Consider the following 23466-nt stretch of genomic DNA (forward strand, 5'->3'; position numbering starts at 1 on the left):
TGATAATGATAACTGTAATCCCGGAGATCTCCCAGATAGCTCGTTTATTTCATTTAAAAGCCAAATTACAAAACCCGAATGCAGCCGAGGCCGCGTGATTGAGTTGCCGTGTCGCGCCGTTATTAAGAAAGGACTCGGCGTGCAATTAATGCGGCATCACAGGGTTCGCACGCCCACACGCACACAAACGAATATAAAAATCTGTGCAAAAATGCTTCTGCGTCTTTGAAAGAAGGTTTTTTTTTGCAGGTATATGAACAAATAGATTAAGACATTTGCACCTAAGTAATTACAGCTATATAAGTGAGTCCCTCCATTTTTTGTGTGGAGACACCTTATATTTTATTTCAAGTTGTTAGGAGCGCTTTTTCACTTTTCTCCGGAGAGTTCGGTATTCAGCCGCTGAAGGGGGATGTAAAGCGCCACCTGGAGGTTTGAAAAAAAATCCACTCGCGCAACCCCTTTTAAAAGAACGTCTTGAGCTTGTTCATTGTCTTTAAGAAATGCAAATAAAATTGACACAAATAAGAGTTCGTGTTTCTTTTGGTTATCAGATAAATTAGAAAATGATTGGTTCTATGATTTTCGTTTTGAAATAGTAACACTAGAATTGAAATACGGGCTGATTTGCAAATTCGCTTTCATTTCCAGGGTCAAACCCGAACAGTTATCATGGGTGGTCACCTGGTGGCGCTAGTGTACAAAGCGCGGTTGGACAAGCAGGAGAAGAAGGTTGCCGTGGATTGGCGGACGTGACGTCAAGCCCTTAGGTAAATTGAAGACAGGTGTGGAGTTGTTATTAAATACAAGTGAAGCTAAATGGCGTTCTCTCCCGCATGGCCACTTGGCAGGTAGGTCTAAACACGAGCAAATGTTTGTCGTTTGCTGCCGTTTTTCACGATACCTTTTTGCTTGTTGCAAGATTTTCATACTTGAGGACCGCTACAGCGTTCGAGAAAAGCACAGTAACGTCACAGTTCACTTTGATTTGCTGCAGGTAGCACGAGTGGGCTCTTTGGTTTTTGGACAGCTCTTTATATTTTCCTCTTTCCCACGTGGTGGTTTTTTATTGTGGGTTGAATGCTAATGTTTGTTCGACAAATTGTCCGCGTTTCTTGGTTCCGTTGAAGACTGAGTGGTGTTTAATTCGACGTTTTCATGCAAACTTTTGAATATGCTATTTGCCAAACATTGTTGCGAATTCTTATGAAAATCTAATATTCGTCCACTTTCGGTATTGGGCTACTCAAGGTTATGTGACAAACTTGTACCTTAAAAAAAAAAAAAGTTGGCAAACATTTTTTCCCTCGGGTTTCCGCCCGTACGTGTCACGCGCCTTCTTTGGACAGCTGAGCTCCCTTCCGCCGATTTTAAACTGCAAACTTGGATCGTCTTTGGTCCAAGGTAGGTTGCGTTTTGGATGAGAAAATGTCCCGTCTTGTGCACTTTTGTCGTTACCTTAAACTGCCTATGAATAATGACGAAGTTAATTGTTAGATGTTAATTGGCTTTACTCCGCCATAATGGCGCAGTCCGTGCAGCAACTACACGGCAGATAAGAAAATGTCCCGTTTTGAGCACAATTTTGAACAAATTCTTTTTGGCCACAATGGCGTTGTTTGTGTTGTAAATGCAACGCTGCAGCTACATTCAACGCTCGCCCCCGAAACTGCCAGTTTAATTCGTGTCTGTTTTACACTATGTACACAATGTCTTGACATTGGCTTTTTTTTTTTCTTTTAGCCATAAAATGACTACTGCAGCTTTCTTATATAAATAGAGCAGCAAGCTCTTGAGGTTTCAGTCAGGATAGAGATAATGCACTTAAAAATGAGGTGAGTTCATTTATGGTTGTCACATTCTCGTCGACATTGAAGTTACCAACACACAATTAATGATGCGTGATTTGCAGGCTGGAAGATGAGCCGAATGACATGAGCAAAGGACCAATTCCACACAAAGTCAAGAATCAAGCAATACGCAAAAGTTGACGTCTGGGGATCATGTGACCAGGAGGGCCCAGTGTGGAGCTCTTGGACTCGCTTTGGTTATGGGTGCAGCACGCAAAAGTTGCTGTGTGGGAATCATGTGACCAGGAAGGGGCAGTGTGGAGCTCTGGGACGCGCTTTGGTCATGGGTGCACGACGGAAAGGTTGCAGGAGTGGACAGTGTTTGGGGGTCTGATGGTTGGACTTGCGCATTAGTTGTGGTTGAGGTTGTAGCTTGTCTGGATCCAGAGCAGCGTTGTCTTGTGCTAGGATTGCCATTGACGGCGCATTGTAACCTTTGGGGGAGGACATCGTCACGTCGATGGACACAAAAAAAACCTTGACGTGGAGCCACTGTTGTACTTGTGTTCTTTGTTCCCCCCTCGGTGTAGGGTGGCGTTAGGGCGAGCCGGTCCACGAGGTGCTGGAAACACAAACAAAACTTTGACGTGTAGCTCAATGTCCAATTTTGCCATATGACTTATTGACTATTGTAAAATTTTGTCTTTTTCTAACCTACCACTGTACTTGCATTCTTTCTCCCCGCAGTCTAAGGCGACGTTGGAGCGAGCTGCTCCCGAATATGCAATTTTGCAATATAACTTGTAACATTTTGTCTTTTTCTAACCTACCACTGTTGTACTTGCGTTCTTTGTTCCCCCTTGGTGTACAATGGCGTTGGAGCGAGCTGGTGCTGGAAACACAAACAAAACTTTAACGTAGCGCCGAATGTCCAATTTTGCGATATGACTTGTTGACTATTGTAACATTTTGTCTTTTTCTTAACTTACCACTGTCGTTGGTTCATTTTGTTCTCCCCTCAGTGTAAGGCGACATTGGAGTGAGCTGGTCCTGAATGTTCAATTTTGCAATATAACATGTAACATTTGCCTTTTTCTAACCTACCGCTGTCGTACTTGTGTTTGTTCTCCCATCGGCGATGTTGGACAAAGCCGGTCCACGAAGTGCCACAAACAAACTGACGTGGAGCTGAATGTCCAATTTTGTGATGACTTGACTACTGTAACATTTTGTCTATTTAACTTACCATTGTCGTACTTGCGTTTTTTGTTCTCCCCTTGGTGTAGGGCGACGTTGGAGTGAGCCAGTCCCGAATGTCCAATATTGCAATATGACTTGTAACAGTTGCCTTTTTCTAACCTACCATTGTTGTACTTGCGTTCTTTGTTCTCACCTCAGTGTAGGGCGACGTTGAAGTGAGCTGGTCCATGAGGTGCTGGAAACACAAAACTTTGACGTGGAGCTTAATGTCCAATTTTGCAATATGACTTGTAACATTATGTGTCTTTCTAACCTGCCACTGGCAAACTTGGGTTCTTTGTTCTACCCTCGGTGTAGGGTGACGTTGGGATGAGCCGGTCCTGAATGTCCAATATTGCAGTATGACTTGTAACATTTTGTCTTTTTGTAACGTACCACTGTCGTATTTGCGTTCTTTGTTCTCCCCTCAGTGTAGGGCGGCGTTGGAGCGAGCTGGTCCCGAATGTCCAAAATTGCAATGACTTGTAACATTGTCTTTTTCTAACCTACCACTGTCGTACTTGCTTTCTTTCTCTCCTCGGTGTTGAAGCGAGCCGGTCCATGGGGAACCGCAGGTCGAGGGTGCTCAAGACATAATGACGCGAGCAGTGCACAACTTATTGCATGATCTGCTTTTTGCAGGCTGGACGCAAAAGGGGACGCACTGGCCGGACCGGCGACAAAAACCAAGAGCAGCTGTGACCTACACCTTGGGATCTGAAAGGCAGAGAAGCTGTACAAAACGAAGAACTGGCGGGTGGTGGCCACAAGACCTGGGATTGGCGGGCAAAGGAAGAAATCACCCCAAGAAAAGCAGTTGCCATGTGATGGAGGAGCCTGATGCATGACTGGCCAAGGCTGGCCAGAGGTGACAGGCCAATCAAATGTACAAGGATAGCGTGCACACTTTTTTTTTAATCTCATTTCCTGATTTGTCTGTCGTAGGGCTTGCTCACATGGCGTCGGGGGGACCGGAGCAGTTCCTCAAATGAAGATGAGTACCATCTGCCGCTCACTCGTGGCTCAATATTCTGCTTTTTGGCATCCCCCCGACCTTAATTCAGTGTGGCAGGTTGAATAGGGGAACTAGCATGACCCTCTAGATACGAATTGGCAAAGTGGACTCCCCGCTTTCTCTGTCTCACTCTCTTTCTCTGACGCGCCAGGCAGTACCTGCATGGCCTGGTGCATCCAGGGTGGAACGTGGCTATACCCTGCCCTTTGTGGAATACCAGGGTCTAATGTCTGCCTGCCTGGTTCCCAGTGTCGTCGAGGACGAGGAGATTCTCCGTGACGCCCGCCGTGACGTCACGGCTTCCTTTTTTCCTCTCTCGGGGCCAAGTCAGCTTTCCTTAAAAGGAACTGGCAGGTTGTGCTGTAGTGCACACCAAAGCCACTTATTGCCTTTCTGTCTCTCCCTCTATCTCTAAGGGGTTAAACCTTTGATAAACCGAATAGCTTCAATGCAGGAGGAAAGCTGCACGTTAGTCTATTAAAACTATTCTGAGTCAAAGTCGGGGGAGTGGTAGTGAGTCCCCCCCCCACCGCCAAAACCACCACAATATGTCTGCCTTTCAGGGTTGCTGGACGAGAGCCTGCACTGAGGGACTGAACCGGAAGGTGAGACCAGGTAATGAGTAAGTTGATAGAAGTGAACTGCATGCAACTGGGTGCCGGCTTCCTTTTTGCAGTTGTGCGAGGATGAGTCCAAATGTCGAAGACTGGCCCAAAGCTTCGGCGGGACTTCGCCCGTGACGAGCAACCCACACGAGGCGGGTGCAGATATGGCGAGGCCGGGAGGGCAAAGTGGCCAGCCAGCATTTAGGGGAGAGTATGATTTTATTTTTCCCCCCTTTGCGCTTTCTTTCCCTACCTTATTCCCTCCACTTTTTCACTGGGTGTGCACACTGTCTGTATGATGCATCTCTTTCTTGTCATCGCTGTGTCATTGTGCAATATTGTTTTAAAATGTTTTTCAATACATGGAGTGAACTGTAACGTTGGTACTGTAATTGTGTGTGCCTCTGTACCTGAATTAAATTGATCTGAATTTAAGTGGTCAATTTTAAACATTAGCATGTGAAGGCTGTCATGCCTATTTTGAGATAAATGACATTTGAAACATTCTCTAAGGCTAAATGATAAAGTCAATCTCAATCAAATAACTCCAATTATTATTAGGTCGTGTGGAGTATTTATTTTTATGCTACAAAGGAAAGCTGTATAACTTCTAAAGTGTTGACAGAAGCTAAGTAGCATGACAGATGTAAATGACTAGTGTTGTAAGTGTAAAGACTGTCTACGTTGTATACCTTTTTGCAACCCTGCTATGAAATGGCCACTGAAGTCAGAATCTTGTTCCATGTAGGTGCATATTTATTTTTAAGACTGAAAGCCTTGTTTTGCGATTGAAGTCTCACAGGGGTGTGTTTGAATAAAATTGACTTGGGTGTGTTTTGTTCGTAAATAAAGTCAATATTAGTGTGTGCTGTCACTTGTCATTCAAGATGTGGTTCAATTGATGATGCATCTCAAATTTGAAACTGATTGGATGTTTTGTTACAGGTCTTGACATCTTTATTGAATGTCCGACTGTGAAGGTCTGTTCCTGTACAAGTGAGTGACAGTTTAAATTTATCAACATTACATGTAATTTCAAGAATGCTGGCCCTCAATTCAAAGAACTTGTTAGTTGCATGTTACTTCACACCGCCAACCTTGGTACCAGTACTGTGTGATGCCAACCAGTTTAGCCTGTAAAAACATGTGAGTAAAGGCTACACTGCAACCTGCTTAATGAGCCAGAGCTAATCATAAATCGTATTTATTAGATTGGCCTTTTCAGACAGGTTAGATTACAGGTGTTAAACTCAAGGCTCAGGGGCTGGATATGGCCCCGCCCCCTACCTTATTTTAATTACACTGGGGCAGGGGGCGTGGCCTGTGGCTCCACCCAGGGGGCGGGGCCTGCAGTTTCTTCCGGGGGCGGGACCAGTGGGCGTGCCCCATCGGTTTGCTCCGCCCACTTGGGGGCGGGGCCACCTTATTCATTTACACATAAATACTTGCATATGCAAATTTTGATTGCATATGCGTACACTTATATACAGCGAGATTTCAAGTATAAAAGGCCATTCAGTTTTGTGCTCACCCTAGGATCGAACCAGGTCTCTACTGGGCGAGAGCCCGTGTCGTGAACCCATCGAGCATTTCGACCTGGCAGCTCTCGGCCGTCTGCACTCTTTTGTACTTACCCAGCGCGCGCGGAGCGCAATAATAGAAGGAGTAAGAATGAGTCGAAGTGAAAGCGGGGTGACCGCCGAGCTGGCCACGATTGGCGAGTGGCTCCGTCGCTGCGCTTGAACACCTGAGATCCAGGGTTCGAGTCCCCATCCCTGCGAAATGTAATGCTATGTACTAACCATGCACTGAACTGACTATGCCCTGTATTAACCATGCACTGTATTAACCATGCTCTGTACTAACCCTAATGAAACCTCTCTCTCAGCAGCATTAACCACATTACATTGCATACTTTCAACAGGAAAATATAATAAAACAGTTAACCTTTTTTTTAATTTAAGCAAGTTTTCTTTTTTTTGAATTATCCTTTTTTTAACTTACTAGTCTAGGCTGTTCTAAAAGACCAGCTGGTATGCTTGATACATTAAATGAGGTAAAACAAATATCCCGTCATTTATTTCATAGTGTACGTACCGGCACAAAAGGTGGCAGTGCTGAGGACATGTAGAGCCTGAGAAGCGTAGACGTCAGAAGTACGGGTGGCCGGGCGGTTGGACGCGTGACTGGGCTACCCGCAGTCTCGAGTTCGAGTACAGCAATGGTCAACTTGAAGAACATTACCAAGCTGTAGATTGGAAAAACAATCTGCATATAACTGTATGACACACATTAGCACGAGATTTAAAAATAATGCAAATAAGTTTTATTCTTACTGCTTTGTTCGTTTTACTCACATGCACATTGGAGAAATCAGCAGTATTTATTAGGTTGCTTTGGGCAAAACATACTACGAAAGATGGGTCGCAATAACCCAGCCGTCCAATTAGGGCACCTGTCATTTTTAATAGTGTAGTTTAAAGTGAAGTATTTTCACATATAGTTAAATGGAGCGTCAGACAGGTTAGGGCAAATTTGCCGCCCCTAGATGGCAGCACTTGGGAATTAATCTAACCCACTGGTGTCAAACTCTAGGCTTTTTCACCGGCCGCATTGTAGTCATAACTTCTTTCCGAAAGGCCATTGTCTGACAACCCAAATAAATGTATGAGCACCTCATTACAGTAAAAGCTACAAAACAAATTGCCAAATAACTCCTTTTCAAATCATACGAGTAAATTCTGGTCAAATATATATCTAAAAATATATAAGTGAACACAACTTGCAATTCCAGTAATGACACGAATTTGATGCATAATTTGTTGTATTTGGCCCCTGGGCCTTGCGTTTGACACCTGTGATCTAATCTGTCTGAAAAGGCCAATCTAATAAATATGACTTATGATTACCTCTGGCTCACTAAGCAGGTTGCAGTGTGGCCTTTACTCACGTGTTTTTAAAGGCTAAACTCTGAACTGGTTGGTAGCACACAGTACTGGTAACAAGATTGGTAGTGTTGTTACGCAACATGTGACTAAGTACTTTGAATGGAAGGCAGAGATTCATTAAGTTACATGTAATGTTGATATATTCAAAGTACCATCACTCTAGACTGTACAAGATCACACCTACTTTGCAGTTGGACAGCCAATAAAGATGTTAAGACCTGTAACAAAACATGCAATCAGTTGTAACTTCGGGATGCATCAACTAAAACCAGTCGTGAATGACCACTGACAATACACACCAAAGTTGACTTTCTTTACAAACACCACCCACAGGAACAATACACACCCTAAATTTTATTCACAAACAGCCCTGTGACAATTCATTTGCAAAAAATTAAAATAGTCTTTTCTTACAAAAAAATCTACACCAACATGGAGCAAGATTCTGACTTCAGTGACCATTTTATGGCAGGGTTGTAAAAAGATATACAACGTAGACTGTTTTTACATTTACCACACATTTGTCAATTACATCAATTTCATGCTACTGGGCTTTTGTCAACAATTTGGAATTTATACAGCTTTCCTTTGTATCATAAAAATAAATACTCCACACGACCTATTTGGACTTATTTGATTGAGATTGATTTTATCATTTAGCCTTAGAGAATGTTTCAAATGTCATTTATCTCAAAATAGGCATTATAGCCTTCACATGCTAATGTTTAAAATTGACCACTTGAATTCAGTTCAATTTAATTCAGGTACAGAGGCACACACAATTACAGTACAAACTTTACAGTTCACTCCATGTATTGAAAAACATTTTTAAACAATATTGCACAATGACACAGCGATGACAAGAGAAGCATCATGCAGACACAGTGTGCACACCCAGTGAAAAAGTGGAGGGAACGAAAGCGCAAAGAGGACAAATAGTCATACTCTCCCCTAAATGCTGGCTGGCCACTTTGCCCTCCCAGCCTCGCCATATCTGCACCCGCCTCGTGTGGGCTGCTCGTCAAGGGCAAAGTCCCGCCGAAGCTTTGGGCCAGTGTTCGACGTTTGGACTCATCCTCGCACAACTGCAAAATGAAAGCCGGCACTCAGTTGCATGCGGTTCACTTCTATCCACTTACTCATTACCTGGTTTCACGGTCCGGTCCAGTCCAGTCCAGTCCCTCTCGGTGCAGGCTCTCATCCAGCAACCCTGAAAGGCAGACATATTGTGGTGGTTTTGGCATGAGGGGGGGGAACTCACTACCACTCCCCCGACTTTGACTCAGGTTAGTTTGAATAGAGTAACTTGCAGCATTCCTCCTGCATTGGAGCTATTCGGTTTATGAAAGGTTTAACCCCTTACAGCAAGAGCGAGAGACAGAATGAGGCAATAAGATGCTTCGGTGTGCACTAAAGCACGACCCGCCAGTTCCCCTTAAGGAAAGCCAACTTGGCCCCGGGAGGAAACCAAAAAAAATAAGGAAAACGTGACGTCACAGCGGGCGTCACGGAGAATCTCCTCGTCCTCGACACCGTCGCCGACACTGGGAACCAGGCAGGCAGACATTATACCCTGGTATTCCACAAAGGGCAGGGTATAGCCACGTTCCACCCTGGATGCACCAGGCCATGCAGGTACTGCCGGGCGCGTCAGAGAAAGAGAGCGAGACAGAGAGAGGGGGGGGGGTCCACTTTGCCAATTCGTATCTAGAGGGTCATGCTAGTTCCCCTATTCAACCTGCCACACTGAGTCAAGGTCGGGGGAGTCCCAAAAAGCACCATATTGGGCCACGAGTAAGCAGCAGATGGTACTCATCTTCATTTGAGGAACTGCTCCGGTCCCCCCGACGCCATGTGAGCAAGCCCTACGACAGACAAATAAGGAAATGAGATTTAAAAAAAAAAAAAAAAAAAAAAAAAGTGTGTACGCTATCCTTGTACATTTGATTGGCGTGTCACCTCTAGCCAGCCTTGGCCAGACATGGCTCAGACTCCTCTTCATCACATGGCAACATCTTTTCTCGGAGTGATTTCTTCCTTTGCTCGCCAATCCTGGGTCTTGTGGCCTCCGTACGCCAGTTCTGCGTTTTTTTTTGCTGCTTCTCTTCCACCTCGCAAGACACAAGCAGAAAAGTCTGGCTGCGCGGTCGCTTGCGCAGTCGCTTGCCGTCGCTGCGCGTTTGCACTCAATCAGGGTTGCACAACATGTTGGAAAATCAGTGATCTGGCAGTTTGGGCCAGACAATTGCATTGTGCAAAGTTGTGCAAAAACTTGGGATAGAAAAATAAACTATTTGAACTGAATGTGATCTGTTAGATGTTAAATTTAACTTGCATCAATGACTTGTCAGCTTCTAAAATACTAGTAGAGCAAGAATACACAGCTTATTTCAATTGCCACATTTAAACATTTCTTTTGTTTCTTCAAATACATGTCTAACAGACCACCAAACGGCAGTTTTCCAATACACGTGCAGCCCCACACACACTTGCACCGTTGGTGTCCAAACGGCAGCCTAGGGGCCATTTGCCACAAAAGGCCATTGGACACTGGCCACTAGGCGAGCGCCAAAAGACGACCGATCAACGGCATCAAATCTTAAGATATGCTGTTTACAAGTCAAATCATCTGTTCAAATTTTCACTCTCAGACGAAGACATACATTATTATTAGTATTTCATCCTCATTTTTGCTGTGTCAAGGTCAGGTTGATCAAGACACCACATGAATAACCTTCAAAATGAACAACCGTTTTGTAGCAGTAGCACAAAATATTAACACTTATCAGCAAAATGTCGTGATTGATTAGTGTTAAATGAATTTGTGTCAAAAAATTCCAAATTTGTTTCAGTATGCGGCCCTCAAACAGACGTTTGGACACCACTGGTGTGAATTAAAAGAAAAGAAAAAAACTCAATTTCACGCGTTGAAGCTGCGCAGGTCGACGCCTCCAGGCAAGCGGGTCTCCCTCAGAATTTGGCTGCAGGATACTTCAGAGTGATGCCACCTGGCCAGCCGGGAAAGCGGTCCACCTCTGATCACTGTGTCGTGTCCCAGTCGCCATCTGCAGAAACATAAACAATGTCAGAAACTCAACGAGCACCCCAAGTTGCAAGCTACTCTCTTGGTTGGGTCGGGCCGTGCGTCCCCCTTTAGCGTCCAGCCTGCAAAATGCAGAACATGCAATGAGTAGTGCGCTGCTCGCGTCATTATGTCTCGAGCATCCTCGACCTGCGGTTCCTCGTTGACTGGCTCGCTCCAACGCCGCCCTACACTGAGAGGAGAACAACGAATGCAAGTACGACAATGGTAGGTTAGAAAAAGACAATGTTACAAGTCATTGCAATATTGGACATTCGGGCCCGGCTCTCTCCAACGCCGCCCTACACCGAGGGTAGAACACAGAACGCAAGTACGACAGTAGTAGGTTAGGGTTAGATTATGTACAATGGTAGGTTAGAAAAAGACAAAATGTTACAAGTCGTATTGCAAAATTGGACATATGGTGCCGGCTCGCTCCAACGCCGCCCTACACTGAGGGGAGAACACAAGTACGACAGTGGTAGGTTAGAAAAAGACAAAATGTTACACGTTATGGCAAAATTGGACATTCAGGACCGGCTCGCTCCAACGTCGCCCTACACTGAGGGGAGAACAAAGAACGCAAGTACGACAGTGGTAGGTTAGAAAAAGACAAAACGTTACAAGTTATAATGCAAAATTGGACATTCTGGACCAGCTCGCTCCAACGTCGCCCTACACTGAGGGGAGAACAAAGAACGACAGTGGTAGGTTAGAAAAAGATACAAAATGTTAAAATAGTCAAGTCATATCACAAAATTGGACATTCAGCTCCACATCAAAGCTTTGTTCGAGTTTCCGCCATCTCGTGGATCGGCTCGCTCCGTCGCCCTACACTGAGGGGAGAACAAACGCAAGTACGACAGTGGTAGGTTAGAAAAAGACAAAATGTTACAAGTTATAATGCAAAATTGGACATTCGGGACCAGCTCGATCCAACAACGCCCTACACTGAGGGGAGAACAAGGAACGACAGTATGACAGTGGTAGGTTGGAAAAAGAAAACGTTACAATAGTCAACAAGTCATATCACAAAATTGGACATTCGGCTCCACGTCAAAGTTTTGTTTGCGTTTCCAGCACCTCGTAGACCAGCTCGCTCCAACGCCGCCCTACACCGAAGTGGTAAGTTAGAAAAAGACGAAATGTTACAATAGTCAACAAGTCATTTCACAATATTGGACATTTGGCACCAGGTAAAAGTTTTATTTGTGTTTCCGGCACCTCGTGGACCGGCTCGCTCCAACGCCGCCCTACACCAAGGGGGGAACAAAGAACGCAAGTACGACAGTGGTAGGTTAGAAAAAGATACAAAATGTTACAAATTATGTTGCAACATTGCAACATGGACATTCGGCTCCACGTCAAAGTTTTGTTTGTGTCCATCGACGTGACGATGTCCTCCCCCAAAGGTTACAATGCGCCGTCAATGGCAATCCTAGCACAAGACAACGCTGCTCTGGATCCAGACAAGCCACAACCTCAACCACAACTAATGCGCAAGTCCAACCATCAGACCCCCCAAACACTGTCCACTCCTGCAACCTTTCCGTCGTGCACCTATGACCAAAGCGCGTCCCAGAGCTCCACACTGCCCCCTCCTGGTCACATGATCCCCACACGTCAACTTTTCCGTGCTGCACCCATAACCAAGTCAAGTCAAGTTTATTTGTATAGAAGCGAGTCCCAGAGCTCCACACTTGCCCCTCCCGGTCACATGATCCCCACACGTCAACTTTTGCGTGTTGCTTGCTTCTTGACTGGGTGTGGAATTGGTCCTTTCCTCATGCCATTCATCTCCTCTTCCAGCCTGCAAATCACGCATCATCATTAACATCAACAGAAATTGCGTACATATTGCTGTAAAACAGACACGAATTAAACTGGCAGTTTCGGGGGCGAGCGTTGAATGTAGCTGCAGCGTTGCATTGACAAGTTTATTCAAAATTGTGCTCAAGACGGGACATTTTCTTATCTGCCGTGTAGTTGCTGCACGGACTGCGCCATTATGGCGGAGTAAAGCCAATTAACATCTAACAATTAACTTCGTCATTATTCATAGGCAGTTTAAGGTAGCAACAAAAGTGCACAAGACGGGACATTTTCTTATCCAAAACGCAACCTACCTTGAGTCCAAAGACGATCCACGTTTGCAGTCCAAAATCGGCGGAAGGGAGGTCAGCTGTCCAAAGAAGGCGCGTGACACGTACGGGCGGAAACCCGAGGGAAAAAATGTTTGCCAACATTTTTTTTTTTAAGGTACGAGTTTGTCACATAACCTTGAGTAGCCCAATACCGAAAGTGGACGAATATTAGATTTTCATAAGAATTCGCAACAATGTTTGGCAAATAGCACATTCAAAAGTTTGCATGAAAACGTCGAATTAAACACCACTCAGTCTTCAACGGAACCAAGAAACGCGGACAATTTGTCGAACAAACATTAGCATTCAACCCACAATAAAAAACCACCACGTGGGAAAGAGGAAAATAAAAAGAGCTGTCCAAAAACCAAAGAGCCCACTCGTGCTACCTGCAGCAAATCAAAGTGAACTGTGACGTTACTGTGCTTTGCTCGAACGCTGTAGCGGTCCTCAAGTGTGAAAATCTTGCAACAAGCAAAAAGGTATCGTGAAAAACGGCAGCAAAAGACAAACATTTGCTCGTGTTTCGCCCTACCTGCCAAGTGGCCACGCGGGAGAGAACGCCATTTAGCTTCACCTGTATTTAATGACTCCTTCTGTGCACACCTGTCTTCAATTTACCTAAGGGCTTGACGTCACGTCCGCCAATCCATGACAACCTTCTTCTCAACCTTCTTCTCCAGCTTGTCCAACGGCGCTTTGCACACTAGCGCTACCAGGTGGCCACCCATGGTGACTGCTTCGGGTTTGACCGCATGGGTCAGACCAATCGCTTTCGTCGTTTCATCTGTAAAGTTGTGAAGTCTTAGTGTGAATATTTAACTTGAATTTTTTCCCACTTGAAAAACTATTAAAATGTAAATTTGTGGTGATAGTAAGAGGCTATGTCCAAATTCAAAGGCTACATCACATGTTTAGTTATTTTAAAAAAATATATCTTATCACATACAGTCATTGGCAATATACTTTATGACATTTAATTCTTTTTTATTTAATTGTACAATTAATAAAACAATTATTTTGAAATTAAAATATTTAAGGTTGTATTTCTTTATGGCACATTCAATCTTCAATAAGAGAGTGAGGTCACTTTAAAAATGCTTACAATAAAAAAAAAAGCCAAAATAAAACAAAAAACATCACATTCCACCCAACAATTCAAACTAATCATTAAGTCCTGCAGTATGAACCTAACCCATGAGGAAGCTTGATGAGGGACACTTCTGACACACTGCCTTTTATCTTTGGCACAGATACACACACACACACACACATCACACACACAAACGAGTAAGATTGGGAATATCTTGATTAGGAGGCTTAGGTGGTCCTGGGGAAATACACTCATCTCTCGCTCCCCCCCACCCTCGTCTCTCTGGCATGTTGTTATCTCCCGGGTCCAAATGTTTGGAGATATCTCCACACACACACACACACCTGATGGCAAACAAGCTCAATTGTCTCCCCTCCTCGCCTGTCCTTTCTTCTCACAGCCTTGACCGGACCCACGGCCTGTTTACAAAGAGTCGAGGCCCCGCCTGACATGCCGTTTAGTCCCATTTTAGTGAAAAAGCAGAACCGGGGTGGGGAGGGGTGGGGGTGTGTTCCAGGGTTGAGAAGATGCCTTCTACCTCAAATCCCTTTTCTGGAAAATTGGATTTCTTACCATTTGAGTAAGCACATTTGCATTTTGTACAGATAATGAACATTTTCTGCACTTGCTTCCTTCCTGGTCGCTGCTATATTTATTCACGGCACCTAGGTGAGATAATTAAATTAATCTCTTTAAGTTCAATCAAAGGCATCAATGAGAAGCGGTGCGAGATGCACCGTCCTGCTGAGAAAAATGACAAGCAGCCTCATAATGACGGAGGGCAAGTTTGCGCAATGATATACGGCCGGAGGAGGAGCCGAAGTCGGCTTTTTACAAGGCCGCAATGTGTGCAAAAAAGGGGGAGCCGGGTTAAGGTGACTTGCTTCATTGACAATGTCAATTATAATTTAAAATTTGAAGTATCCAACCTGTGCTTTTGGAATGTCAATGCGCTTGCTTTTTGTGCGAAGCCATTCGTTCTTCTCAGGTGGGGGAGGAGAGCAAGCACTACGATAGATTTCCATCGGCAAATGCGCTGAACAAAAGGCCTCTACGGCTCGTATTTTTTAATCAGTTTCACTTGTGACTAAATAGGAGGTTCACTTTGCAAGCGAGGCTTTTGAAGATGAACCTCCCTAAACACTCATCAACCAAACACTAGTTTCAACATTCATTCCGTATCATTGCATAATAGACCCTGGCTCTGAGATTGACACCGACAAGATTACAGGACAGATATGAACAATCTTGATCATTCTACTGAAATTCCAGCAGCGGACCAGTGCAAAGAAGATGACTGACATGAGTACACACACTGCAGACATTTGCAAGCGCACACACTGCAGCCTCTTTATCACTCTCATTCACACGCACGCCTCTGATCTGGTTGACTGGGTTCCGCTCAGCACGTAATGAGTGGACTATGTGCTTTTTATTTTTCTTAGTCCCCTAATGTTGACTCATGCTCAGCTGCCTGGCGCACGAGTGTGTGCGCGTGTGCTTTTGTGTGTGTGTGTCGACACGCTAACAAAATTCTTCTTGGTAGATTCACAATAACTGCTGATGAGGTGTGATCAGTGACTGTAACCAAAAACTATTGCGGACATGTATAAAAACGAGGTGGTGGTGATGTTCAATTTTTCAACCGACTGGCTGTTGACAGCTTGTGCTGCTTGTGCAAATACGCAAGCACACAACACAAGAGAGAATAAAGCTGAAATTTAAGTTACTGATCAAAACATACCGTAAAGACACCTCATCCTCCGTCATCTGTGTTGGAAAAAAAAAAAAAAAAAAGTTAGTTCATCACACAAAAACAATAGAATGAATACAGACTCATTCACACAAATACACACAATGAGCTCATGCACATATACACAATGAGCCAGGTATTGCTTAGTGTATATGTGTTCCCAAGTAATTGAAAACAAGGCAGTATCATGTGGGGAAAATGACAGCTTTGAAAGATTCCGTGAAGTCAAACATTATCACATTTAAGTATGTGAGCATTGGAGGATGTCTCTCTCTTTCTCTCTCTGTCTGTACAAAGACAGAAGCACTGATGAATATTTACAACTTAATTCTATTTATTTATTCATTCCAAACTGACTGTTCTTCTGCTTTTGTAGCATTTGTCTTGATCGCATACCATGCATGTTATGTGGCCCTAAGATTTTTTTTTTCTTTTCTGTCCAATCGTTTTATTATTTTTGTCTCACAAAAACTGGCATTTGAACAGGGGTGTGTAGACTTTTAATATCCTCTCTACTCATGCGTGCCGTTATATAGCATTTTAGTATTGATTTCTATATTTGCTATATTTCCATAATTGCGACATGATGGCATTAAGAGATGGATTAAATCGGGTAAATCCCCATTGGAGGGGCCAGGTATAAAATGCACGGCCTGCAACTGGTGTGATGAATCAGTGACTCACGTAGCAAATATTGCAAGAGTCGACAAAAAAATATTTTTTTTTTTTTTTGTCATCTTCCTGAAATCAGCCATCCAAGCATACCTGTGATAAATCGTCTAATTTGCATAGCCATGATGCGGCTGTTTAAGACGCTGATTCTCAACCGCCTCCAGTTGACGTGGTGATGACCCACCTTTGATTTATCTAGCGGCCTGCACTCAGGTGCTGTTTTGTTAACAGGATTGAAGTCATTTCTAACTGTGTTTTATTACTGGACTAAGATGATCACGCACACACTTTTGGAGGTGCTAATTCAATCGGCTGACAGGTGAACATAGCAAACAAGCATCCATTATGGACTACCAGCTAATTGCTAATGGTAGGTGGGGTGGCTGAAAGATGGTGGATGGGGACTTGATCTTTCTATGGAGCTAGCATTCTGGTATATCCGTACAGGGCAGCATTTTATTCAGCATTCTTTGGGGAATTTGGATGCTAGGTGTGCCAGGAAGTAGAGCATCGAGTTGCTAGGAGAAAAGGGGGCGGGGTCTCTCACAGGGGGCGATTCGAGCTAGCACCGCCACCGCTTACAAATATGTAACAATTAAATTGGACAAAATAAAGCCAATGTCTGTCGGACTTTCACGAAGTTAATATATCTATGGCTCGTATTTTCATCACACCAGGTTATCCATCTGGTTTGATTTATCATTTTTGGGGTCATTTCCTTTGGGAGGAAAGTTATTCCTAGAAATGACAAACATTTTGGTACGATCTACAGCCCCTGAGACCAGAGTTAACCTGTAAGCCCACCAAACAAAGATGACATCTCAGGCTCTGGTGGCATCAAACTGGAGGTGACATTTAATAATTTCTCATCTCCCACTCGCACTCCCTCCCCTCCTTCATCATTCGACTCTCCATTAGAATTAAAGATAAATCTTCTCCCATACACAAAAGAAATACAGAGGGAGAGGCAGGGCGGTGATGAATGAGCGTCATTCATGCAAAGACAAGATCTTTTTGGAATCCTGGCCCCCTCTTTGTTTATTTACTCCCTCCATGCAACCTCCGTTGCACCACATCAGCAACACCGTGATGCTGGATGAATGGCCGGAAATGCAGGCAGACCGTCAGACAGATGAAGTTGCAGGGGGGGGGGGAATAAATAATATTGTTTGAATCCAGATGAAAAGAGGGGAGGATTTACAGTGAGGAGAGGAAAAAGGGGATCTTAGCAAGGACACAGAAGATGAAGCAGGCAGATTTGAGGACTCGGAATCATACAATATAATCATATACCGTCATTAAATTGTCATTAACCATTCATCCATTTTCTGTTGTCGTTATTACAACGGGGGTTGAGCTGGGCGACAGGCAGTGGTGGGCAAAAGGAGGGCGGGAGGTAGTTGGCTTTAAGGGTCCGTCAGGCATCCACCAAAACGGTAATCTTGAAAAGAAAATAATTAAAACGCAAATAAACACACACATTGGGTAATATGTGTAAAGCTAGCTAGCTAGCTAGCAACTTGCGTGTTCCTCGCATGTCGTGGGTATCGGGAACAGAATTTGCAGTTCATTGAACAAAGAGATGCTAATCATACAGTAACCAAGGAAATGAAATACAAAACACGTGACTTCATTTTGCTCAGCAAAAATAAAAAGCTTTTTTTTTTTTTTTTAAAAGATATAATCACAGTTTACTTCTCTTCATCAAACCAAATATGAGTGATAAGCATCAGAATACTTCTCATTCTCTTTACTTGTCACATCCTTTCGAGCTCTCACCGCAGCACCAGAGAAATTCGACTCCCAACTTTTGAATTAGAGATAAAAACATACCTCATGAATTGCTTGAAGGGAGCAGAACATCACGCGGGTTTCCTTGTATTGTTGCCATGTCTTCAACGTGACCTCATGGCCAACAGCGTGGACTCCATTTTCCCATCTGAAAGAAACACCAAGAGATCTCATTGGATCAGCTTTCTTCACCAGCACGTTTCATGCGTATGTTGGATTTTGTGTTGGTCGTGAATGTGGATCTTGAATAGGCGCTGTGTTTGTGTTGACTGACACAAGGTCACAAAAGGGGGGCTTGGAAGTTTGATTAAAATTCTTGGTTCATGTTTAACTCACAACTTGTGCTGCAGTATTAAGCACCTCAGTTATGATCTTTGGCTTAAAAACACTCACGCTGTCTTCGTGTGAATGTTAGAAGAAAACATGAAGTTTTTTTTTGATAAACTAATATTGAGTCCTTGTTTTTTTTGGCATTTTTTTTTCCCAATTTAGGTTTGCCAATTTTATGGAAAAAAAAAAAAAAAAGAATGCATCAATGCCACGTTAGGAGAAAAAAAAAAAAAAAAGTCTATTGAGACACGATGTTGTTTGTCTCACTTGTGAGTTTCTCTCAAGTCGTCATGATAGGTTGCCGCATACTCAGCACATTCTATGCGCTTGAATGAACAAAACATCATTTCAAGGACAAAAATAAATTTGGGAGTTGCTACGGCTTGTGTTGTTGTGTGCAAAAACAGTGAGAGAAAAAAAAAACAGCAATAGTCTCACAAGCTGGTGAGACTACTGTAGATGAATGTATATTTATATGCACACATATACGTACACAAACACACACATGGTGCTTTGAGAACCTATGAAGCCCGGGGCCTTGGGGGAATAATGGTTAGCAACCTGAAAAATGCCCTCATCACCAAGGCCTCTGACATTAATAAATGAAATAGTTGAGGCATAGACATTAATCCACACTGATGCTTCTCTTTGTGTGCATGTGTGTGTGTATATTTTTATATATGTGCTTGTGTGTTGAGTATAATTCAGATTCTTCCTCATCCATCTCTACACTCTTCAGACAAGGATCATATACCTTTTTCAAGGTCAAATTCAAGCACATTCCAGGATCCATTTGTTTTTAGTTTACAGCTGCCATACCCGAAACATTTATGCATAAACTGTACACAGTGTTATACTGTTAAATCAAATTAAATCTGATGAGCGGGAGAAAAACACATTTCATGCATTGTTTCTGTTTATTTGTTTGTAGGATTATGCAAACAAGCTACACCATTGTTGTCCAGAATGCAATTTCAAAAAAATAAACCACGGTGGTAGTAATCTAGACCAGAGATGGGCCTGAATTAGCTCTAACTAACATAACCTGTTTCACAGGCCCCAACAAGGCTAATTGTTTTTTACCGGAGCCCAATTTTCCTCCTCTTTGTTATGACCATTTAGTCTCCTCTCCTCATCCCGTCATTGTCTGTACCTGTCCCCCCGACCCCCCCCACCCCTCTTCAAACAATGTATATTTGGGGCTGTCTATGGGGAGATGGGTCATTATTAATCTTGCCCCTAGCTTCAGGCAGTGTCATGTGTGTGTGTGTGTGTGTGTGTGTGTGTGTGTGTGTGTGTGTTTACGGTTCCCAAAGAGGTGAAGGAGAATGTTTTGCAAGCGCTCACCATAAAAGCAGCATGCAGGGTTTCGGGTGTGTGAGCATTTTTGAGCAAAGCAAAGTGCATTTTACCATGATGGATAACGAGAGACCCCCATTCTTAATGCACACTCACACAAGGCAGACCCCCATGAGAAATGAAGGAGAGGCAAAGGATGGGGGGGGGTCGAGGGAGAGCCCCTCTTCCTCCTGAACTCATTAAACGTTGTCCTCTTCGCCCTCCCTCCTACACTCCCACAATAGCAAGCAGCGGCGTGCATCAATAACGCCGGTGACAGCACAAAGGGGGACGGGTCAAGACAAGCAGCCAGCAATCTCCCTGGCAACCAGTACTATGGCCGCCATCGCCGTGACGACAATCGGCCAGGACACATAAGCGGGATCCCCTTCCTGCGGGACGCCACACGGCGAGCGCCCTGCTGACACCGGATCAGAAGCCAGATAAAATTCGCAAAGTGCATCGGTTGACTGACTCATGTCACCGCCCCAAAAATAAAAAAATCACTGATTGAAGTTCCTATTTTCAATCTAACATTTGCGTTGACTTGAACTAACAAAATGCAACGGTGTAAAAATAAACTGAAACAAAAATAAACCAAACAAAACCTGAAAGAGTTGCTGTTTAAAACACATCTCCTACTTTGTTACACGTTTTTAACAAGTAAGTCGGAATTTAAGACCCGTATTTGATTAAAATAGCAATAATGTTTAAGGCCTTTAGGGGCAGTGTAGTTGTGAGAGCGAGCAAACAATAAATACAGAACATAATTGAAACTGGTAAATCTTATAAGGTCAACCATTACAAGGCTTTAGTGCTTAATAGACTTAAATCGAGCTGACTAAATCAGGCGATTAATTTTCATATACTGTGCAGGGGAAAGGCTTTTGTCGTGTATTGTGAGTAACAATATTCCGCGACCGATGACGCCCGATTTAAAAAGCGAATGGTCAAGGTTCTACATATGTACTTTGGTTTCGTGGTGCATTTTTAATTGCCAGGTCATTGGAATCATCTTAAGTCCCCCTTGCTGTTTTGATGGATGGATGGATGGATGGATGGATGGATGGATGGATGGATGGATGGATGGATGGATGGATGGATGGATGGAAGGATGGTTGAAGGAAGTGATGGATGGTTGATTCATTTCAAGTGTGAATGGATGCCAGAATGGATGGATGCTGTAGCTATAAAGACTAATTGGATTAAGTTCTCCTGCCTGTTCATCTTTCCTAATATAATGACCTCATTAAAGGTTAGCCGTGTCACGACGTGTGTGTGTGTGTGTGTGTGTCACATATACGTGATGTCACAAGGACATAAATCATCTACTAAAACTGTGCGCATCCTCAGGTAAGGTGAACCACAGACCAACACGGAATGCCGGGACGCGTTGACTCAGTGTTAAATATCGCGCGGTAGTCGTGTATTTCGTACTTTGTCGCCGTTAAAGAGGCTCGCTGTGACATGTTGATAAATGTGAAGCGAGACCACGGCGCCGAGACGAGGAAGCGCAAGCGAGCCCACGGAGCTCGCGAGAGGGATATTTCCCTTCCTTGCGGAGGGGAAAACAAGCCGGGGAGGGGCTCTACGGGGAGAGAAGGCCAATGGTGTGGTGAGGTGGGCTTCCAGTTTGGAGTCTAGGCCAATGAGCGGTGGGATGAGGGGTCCTCACCCCACGTGGGCTCTGATTTGCCAAAGGACAATATCAGGCTTTGGACCAATCAGAGCCGACTAAGGTGTTAATCTTTGCGGCGATTGGCTGCGTGTGTGTCCCGGTCTCCCTCACTCATCACGTTTAGCCCGTTGATATTAACTCCTTCCTGTCACCTAGGAAGGAACCGCTCTGCCCATAATCCACAACCCTGCACTGTAATAGCCAAATGTGAATTAATGAATGATCCAGGGGCGGTTTGTTTTTAGAAAGCCAATGTATCAGTTCATCCGGACTGTTCCAAAGCCTCGCTTGGGACAGATTTAAAAAGAAAGGAACATCAGGAGCTTGCTTTTGAAACCTTTCCCTAATCATAATGAAATTAGCATGCAAGAGAAGCGGGTGATATTAAAAGCACATGAGAAATGCAAGCGTCGCATGCGGCGCAGAATGAACCATAACATTCAATTCATACATAACTTTGTGGGTCAAAAAAAAAAAAACGCGCTCCCGTTGTGCAAACGCGACAGCCTTGTTTTAATTGCATTGATGTTTCAGGTTTGATTCGCTTCTATAAGACCCCCCCCCCCCCATCCCACTTGCCCCGACCCCCACTAAAAAGCCAAGCATTAAAAGCAGCCATTTAAAAGGGCTTCTTCATTCATTCTTCTCAGGGTTGTGCAGTCACACAGGCACCAACAGTAACGATACAAGCATCAATCTTTTTTTCCCACCTCCATGAGATGTACAGTAAAGTATAGCAACCCCCCCAACACACACATACAACTGCCTGCTGGAATACAAGTCTCATACCGCCACTTAGCGGTGGCTGTAGGTACTACAACCTGCAAGAACGCACAAACGGCACTATGGATTCAAAGTCCAAGTTTGACAGGAAGAATAGATCACAACGAGAAGGTTCCAATGGGACCAAGGTGAGGTGCAACATTCCAGCGGGAAACGGATGGATGGACTGAGAGAAAGGGCGAGTGGAAAAAGAAGAAACAAAAACAAATAAGCAGCTGATCTCCTGGAAAAGGACTGTGGCGAGCTTACGTGTGGGTGTGTACACATGGGACCGGAGGGGGGGCTGTGGAAGTATAACGGGACGCTGCGGGGTGCGAGCCAGCCTCCCGCAGTCCCAAGTAATGGCAGAATAGAAGTTAATAGGGGGAGGGAAAAAAAAAAAAAAAGGCCTGTAGGCTGTTAACTCCAAAACGGTCATTTTTGAATCCTCCCTCCCGGTCACTCCCACCTCTCTTTCATCCCGTGCAATTTCATGCTATCATTCCACCGTTCACCTTTCAGATTTTCTCCCCTCGCCATCTCGTTGCCTTGCCCTCTCTTCTTTCTTCCTGGTCCTGTTCATCTACCTCTTTTTTTCTCCTCTCCCCCCCCCCCCTTCTCCCTGCTCTGTGTCTCCTTGGAGGAGGTGTAATGATAGCTATTTGAGTGTCATCAGAGGGCCGATGTAATGGCCTATAAAGGACCATCGCACGGTTGCCACGGTGAACCTGGCACGGCCACCTCGTACAATGAAAGGGGGAAGGGGAGAAAAACATCTGGCAGGCTATCGACAGGCGTCCGCGTGCCGACAGCGGCGGGCTCGCTGGCACATCAGCAGACGATGACGCGGGCCCCCGAGGGGCCGCGCGGCCTGAATTAATGGCGCGTGAGATAGAACACACATGAGGGGGAATTACATTGGAAGTGATAATAGTAACAGTAATGAAAATAATGGCGCTGATGACAATAACGCTGTATGATTTTTTCTTTTTCTGTGGAGTGTTTTTGTTACCTCAACCGCAAACATCACAAGTGTGGATGTCATGACAAGGGAGGATTCGATGCATTCAAATGTATCATCTGTTTTCCTAATTAATTGCGGTGGCCACCCAGCCTAGTGGTTAGCATGCCTGGCTCGCTGTTCTGATGTTTTGGGTTCGAATCTTGCCTGAAGTCAATCTTTACTGATTTCACATAGGCGTTTCTACGGTGCGTGCAAATGGGCC

At 44.3% G+C, this 23466-nt stretch overlaps 2 protein-coding genes and 2 long non-coding RNA genes across 10 annotated transcripts in view; 2 read left to right on the forward strand and 2 right to left on the reverse strand.

The window, feature by feature from the left end:
* The first annotated feature begins 645 nt into the window (after window positions 1-645).
* Window positions 646-8792, forward strand: LOC147039649 (uncharacterized). Of its 4 annotated transcripts, none has more exons than XR_015063321.1 (5): window positions 646-851; window positions 1744-1835; window positions 1913-3897; window positions 3975-5645; window positions 6738-8792. It is a non-coding gene; the product is annotated as an uncharacterized LOC147039649 (long non-coding RNA). The 4 variants fall into 4 exon arrangements; XR_015063324.1 differs by having other exon boundaries at window positions 652-851; window positions 3672-3897; XR_015063322.1 differs by having other exon boundaries at window positions 677-770.
* Window positions 1672-3909, reverse strand: LOC147039650 (uncharacterized). 2 transcript variants are annotated; one of them, XM_085903890.1, is made up of 6 exons: window positions 3304-3909; window positions 3037-3225; window positions 2780-2840; window positions 2621-2682; window positions 2352-2412; window positions 1672-2284 (listed from the first exon to the last, which is right to left on the reverse strand). In XM_085903890.1, exons 3-6 carry the CDS (start codon window positions 2794-2796, stop codon window positions 2002-2004), a joined length of 423 nt encoding a protein of 140 aa, XP_085760016.1. In that variant the 5' UTR covers window positions 2797-2840; window positions 3037-3225; window positions 3304-3909; the 3' UTR covers window positions 1672-2001. The 2 variants fall into 2 exon arrangements, with proteins under 2 accessions (XP_085760016.1, XP_085760015.1); XM_085903889.1 differs by having other exon boundaries at window positions 2780-3908.
* The window catches only part of faap100 (FA core complex associated protein 100), a 30683-nt gene continuing 15106 nt past the window's right edge, over window positions 7890-23466 (reverse strand). Inside the window, exons 13-19 of one of the 2 annotated variants that reach the window (XM_085903872.1) lie at window positions 18175-18280; window positions 17635-17782; window positions 15661-15686; window positions 13359-13610; window positions 9539-10662; window positions 8744-9462; window positions 7890-8682 (exon numbers count right to left, since the gene is read on the reverse strand). The gene's annotated coding sequence lies outside the window, so the exon portion shown is untranslated. The remainder of the gene's footprint in view (window positions 8683-8743; window positions 9463-9538; window positions 10663-13358; window positions 13611-15660; window positions 15687-17634; window positions 17783-18174; window positions 18281-23466) is intronic. The other variant, XM_085903871.1, reaches the window with a different exon arrangement.
* On the forward strand, window positions 11417-13784 carry LOC147039652 (uncharacterized). Of its 2 annotated transcripts, XR_015063326.1 has the most exons (4): window positions 11417-11665; window positions 11760-11804; window positions 11943-11972; window positions 12092-13784. It is a non-coding gene; the product is annotated as an uncharacterized LOC147039652 (long non-coding RNA). The 2 variants fall into 2 exon arrangements; XR_015063325.1 differs by having other exon boundaries at window positions 11760-11972.

This window comes from Syngnathus leptorhynchus, chromosome 22, assembly GCF_054491065.1.
Source record: "Syngnathus leptorhynchus isolate UIUO chromosome 22, UIUO_Slep, whole genome shotgun sequence".
Lineage (NCBI taxonomy): Eukaryota > Metazoa > Chordata > Actinopteri > Syngnathiformes > Syngnathidae > Syngnathus > Syngnathus leptorhynchus.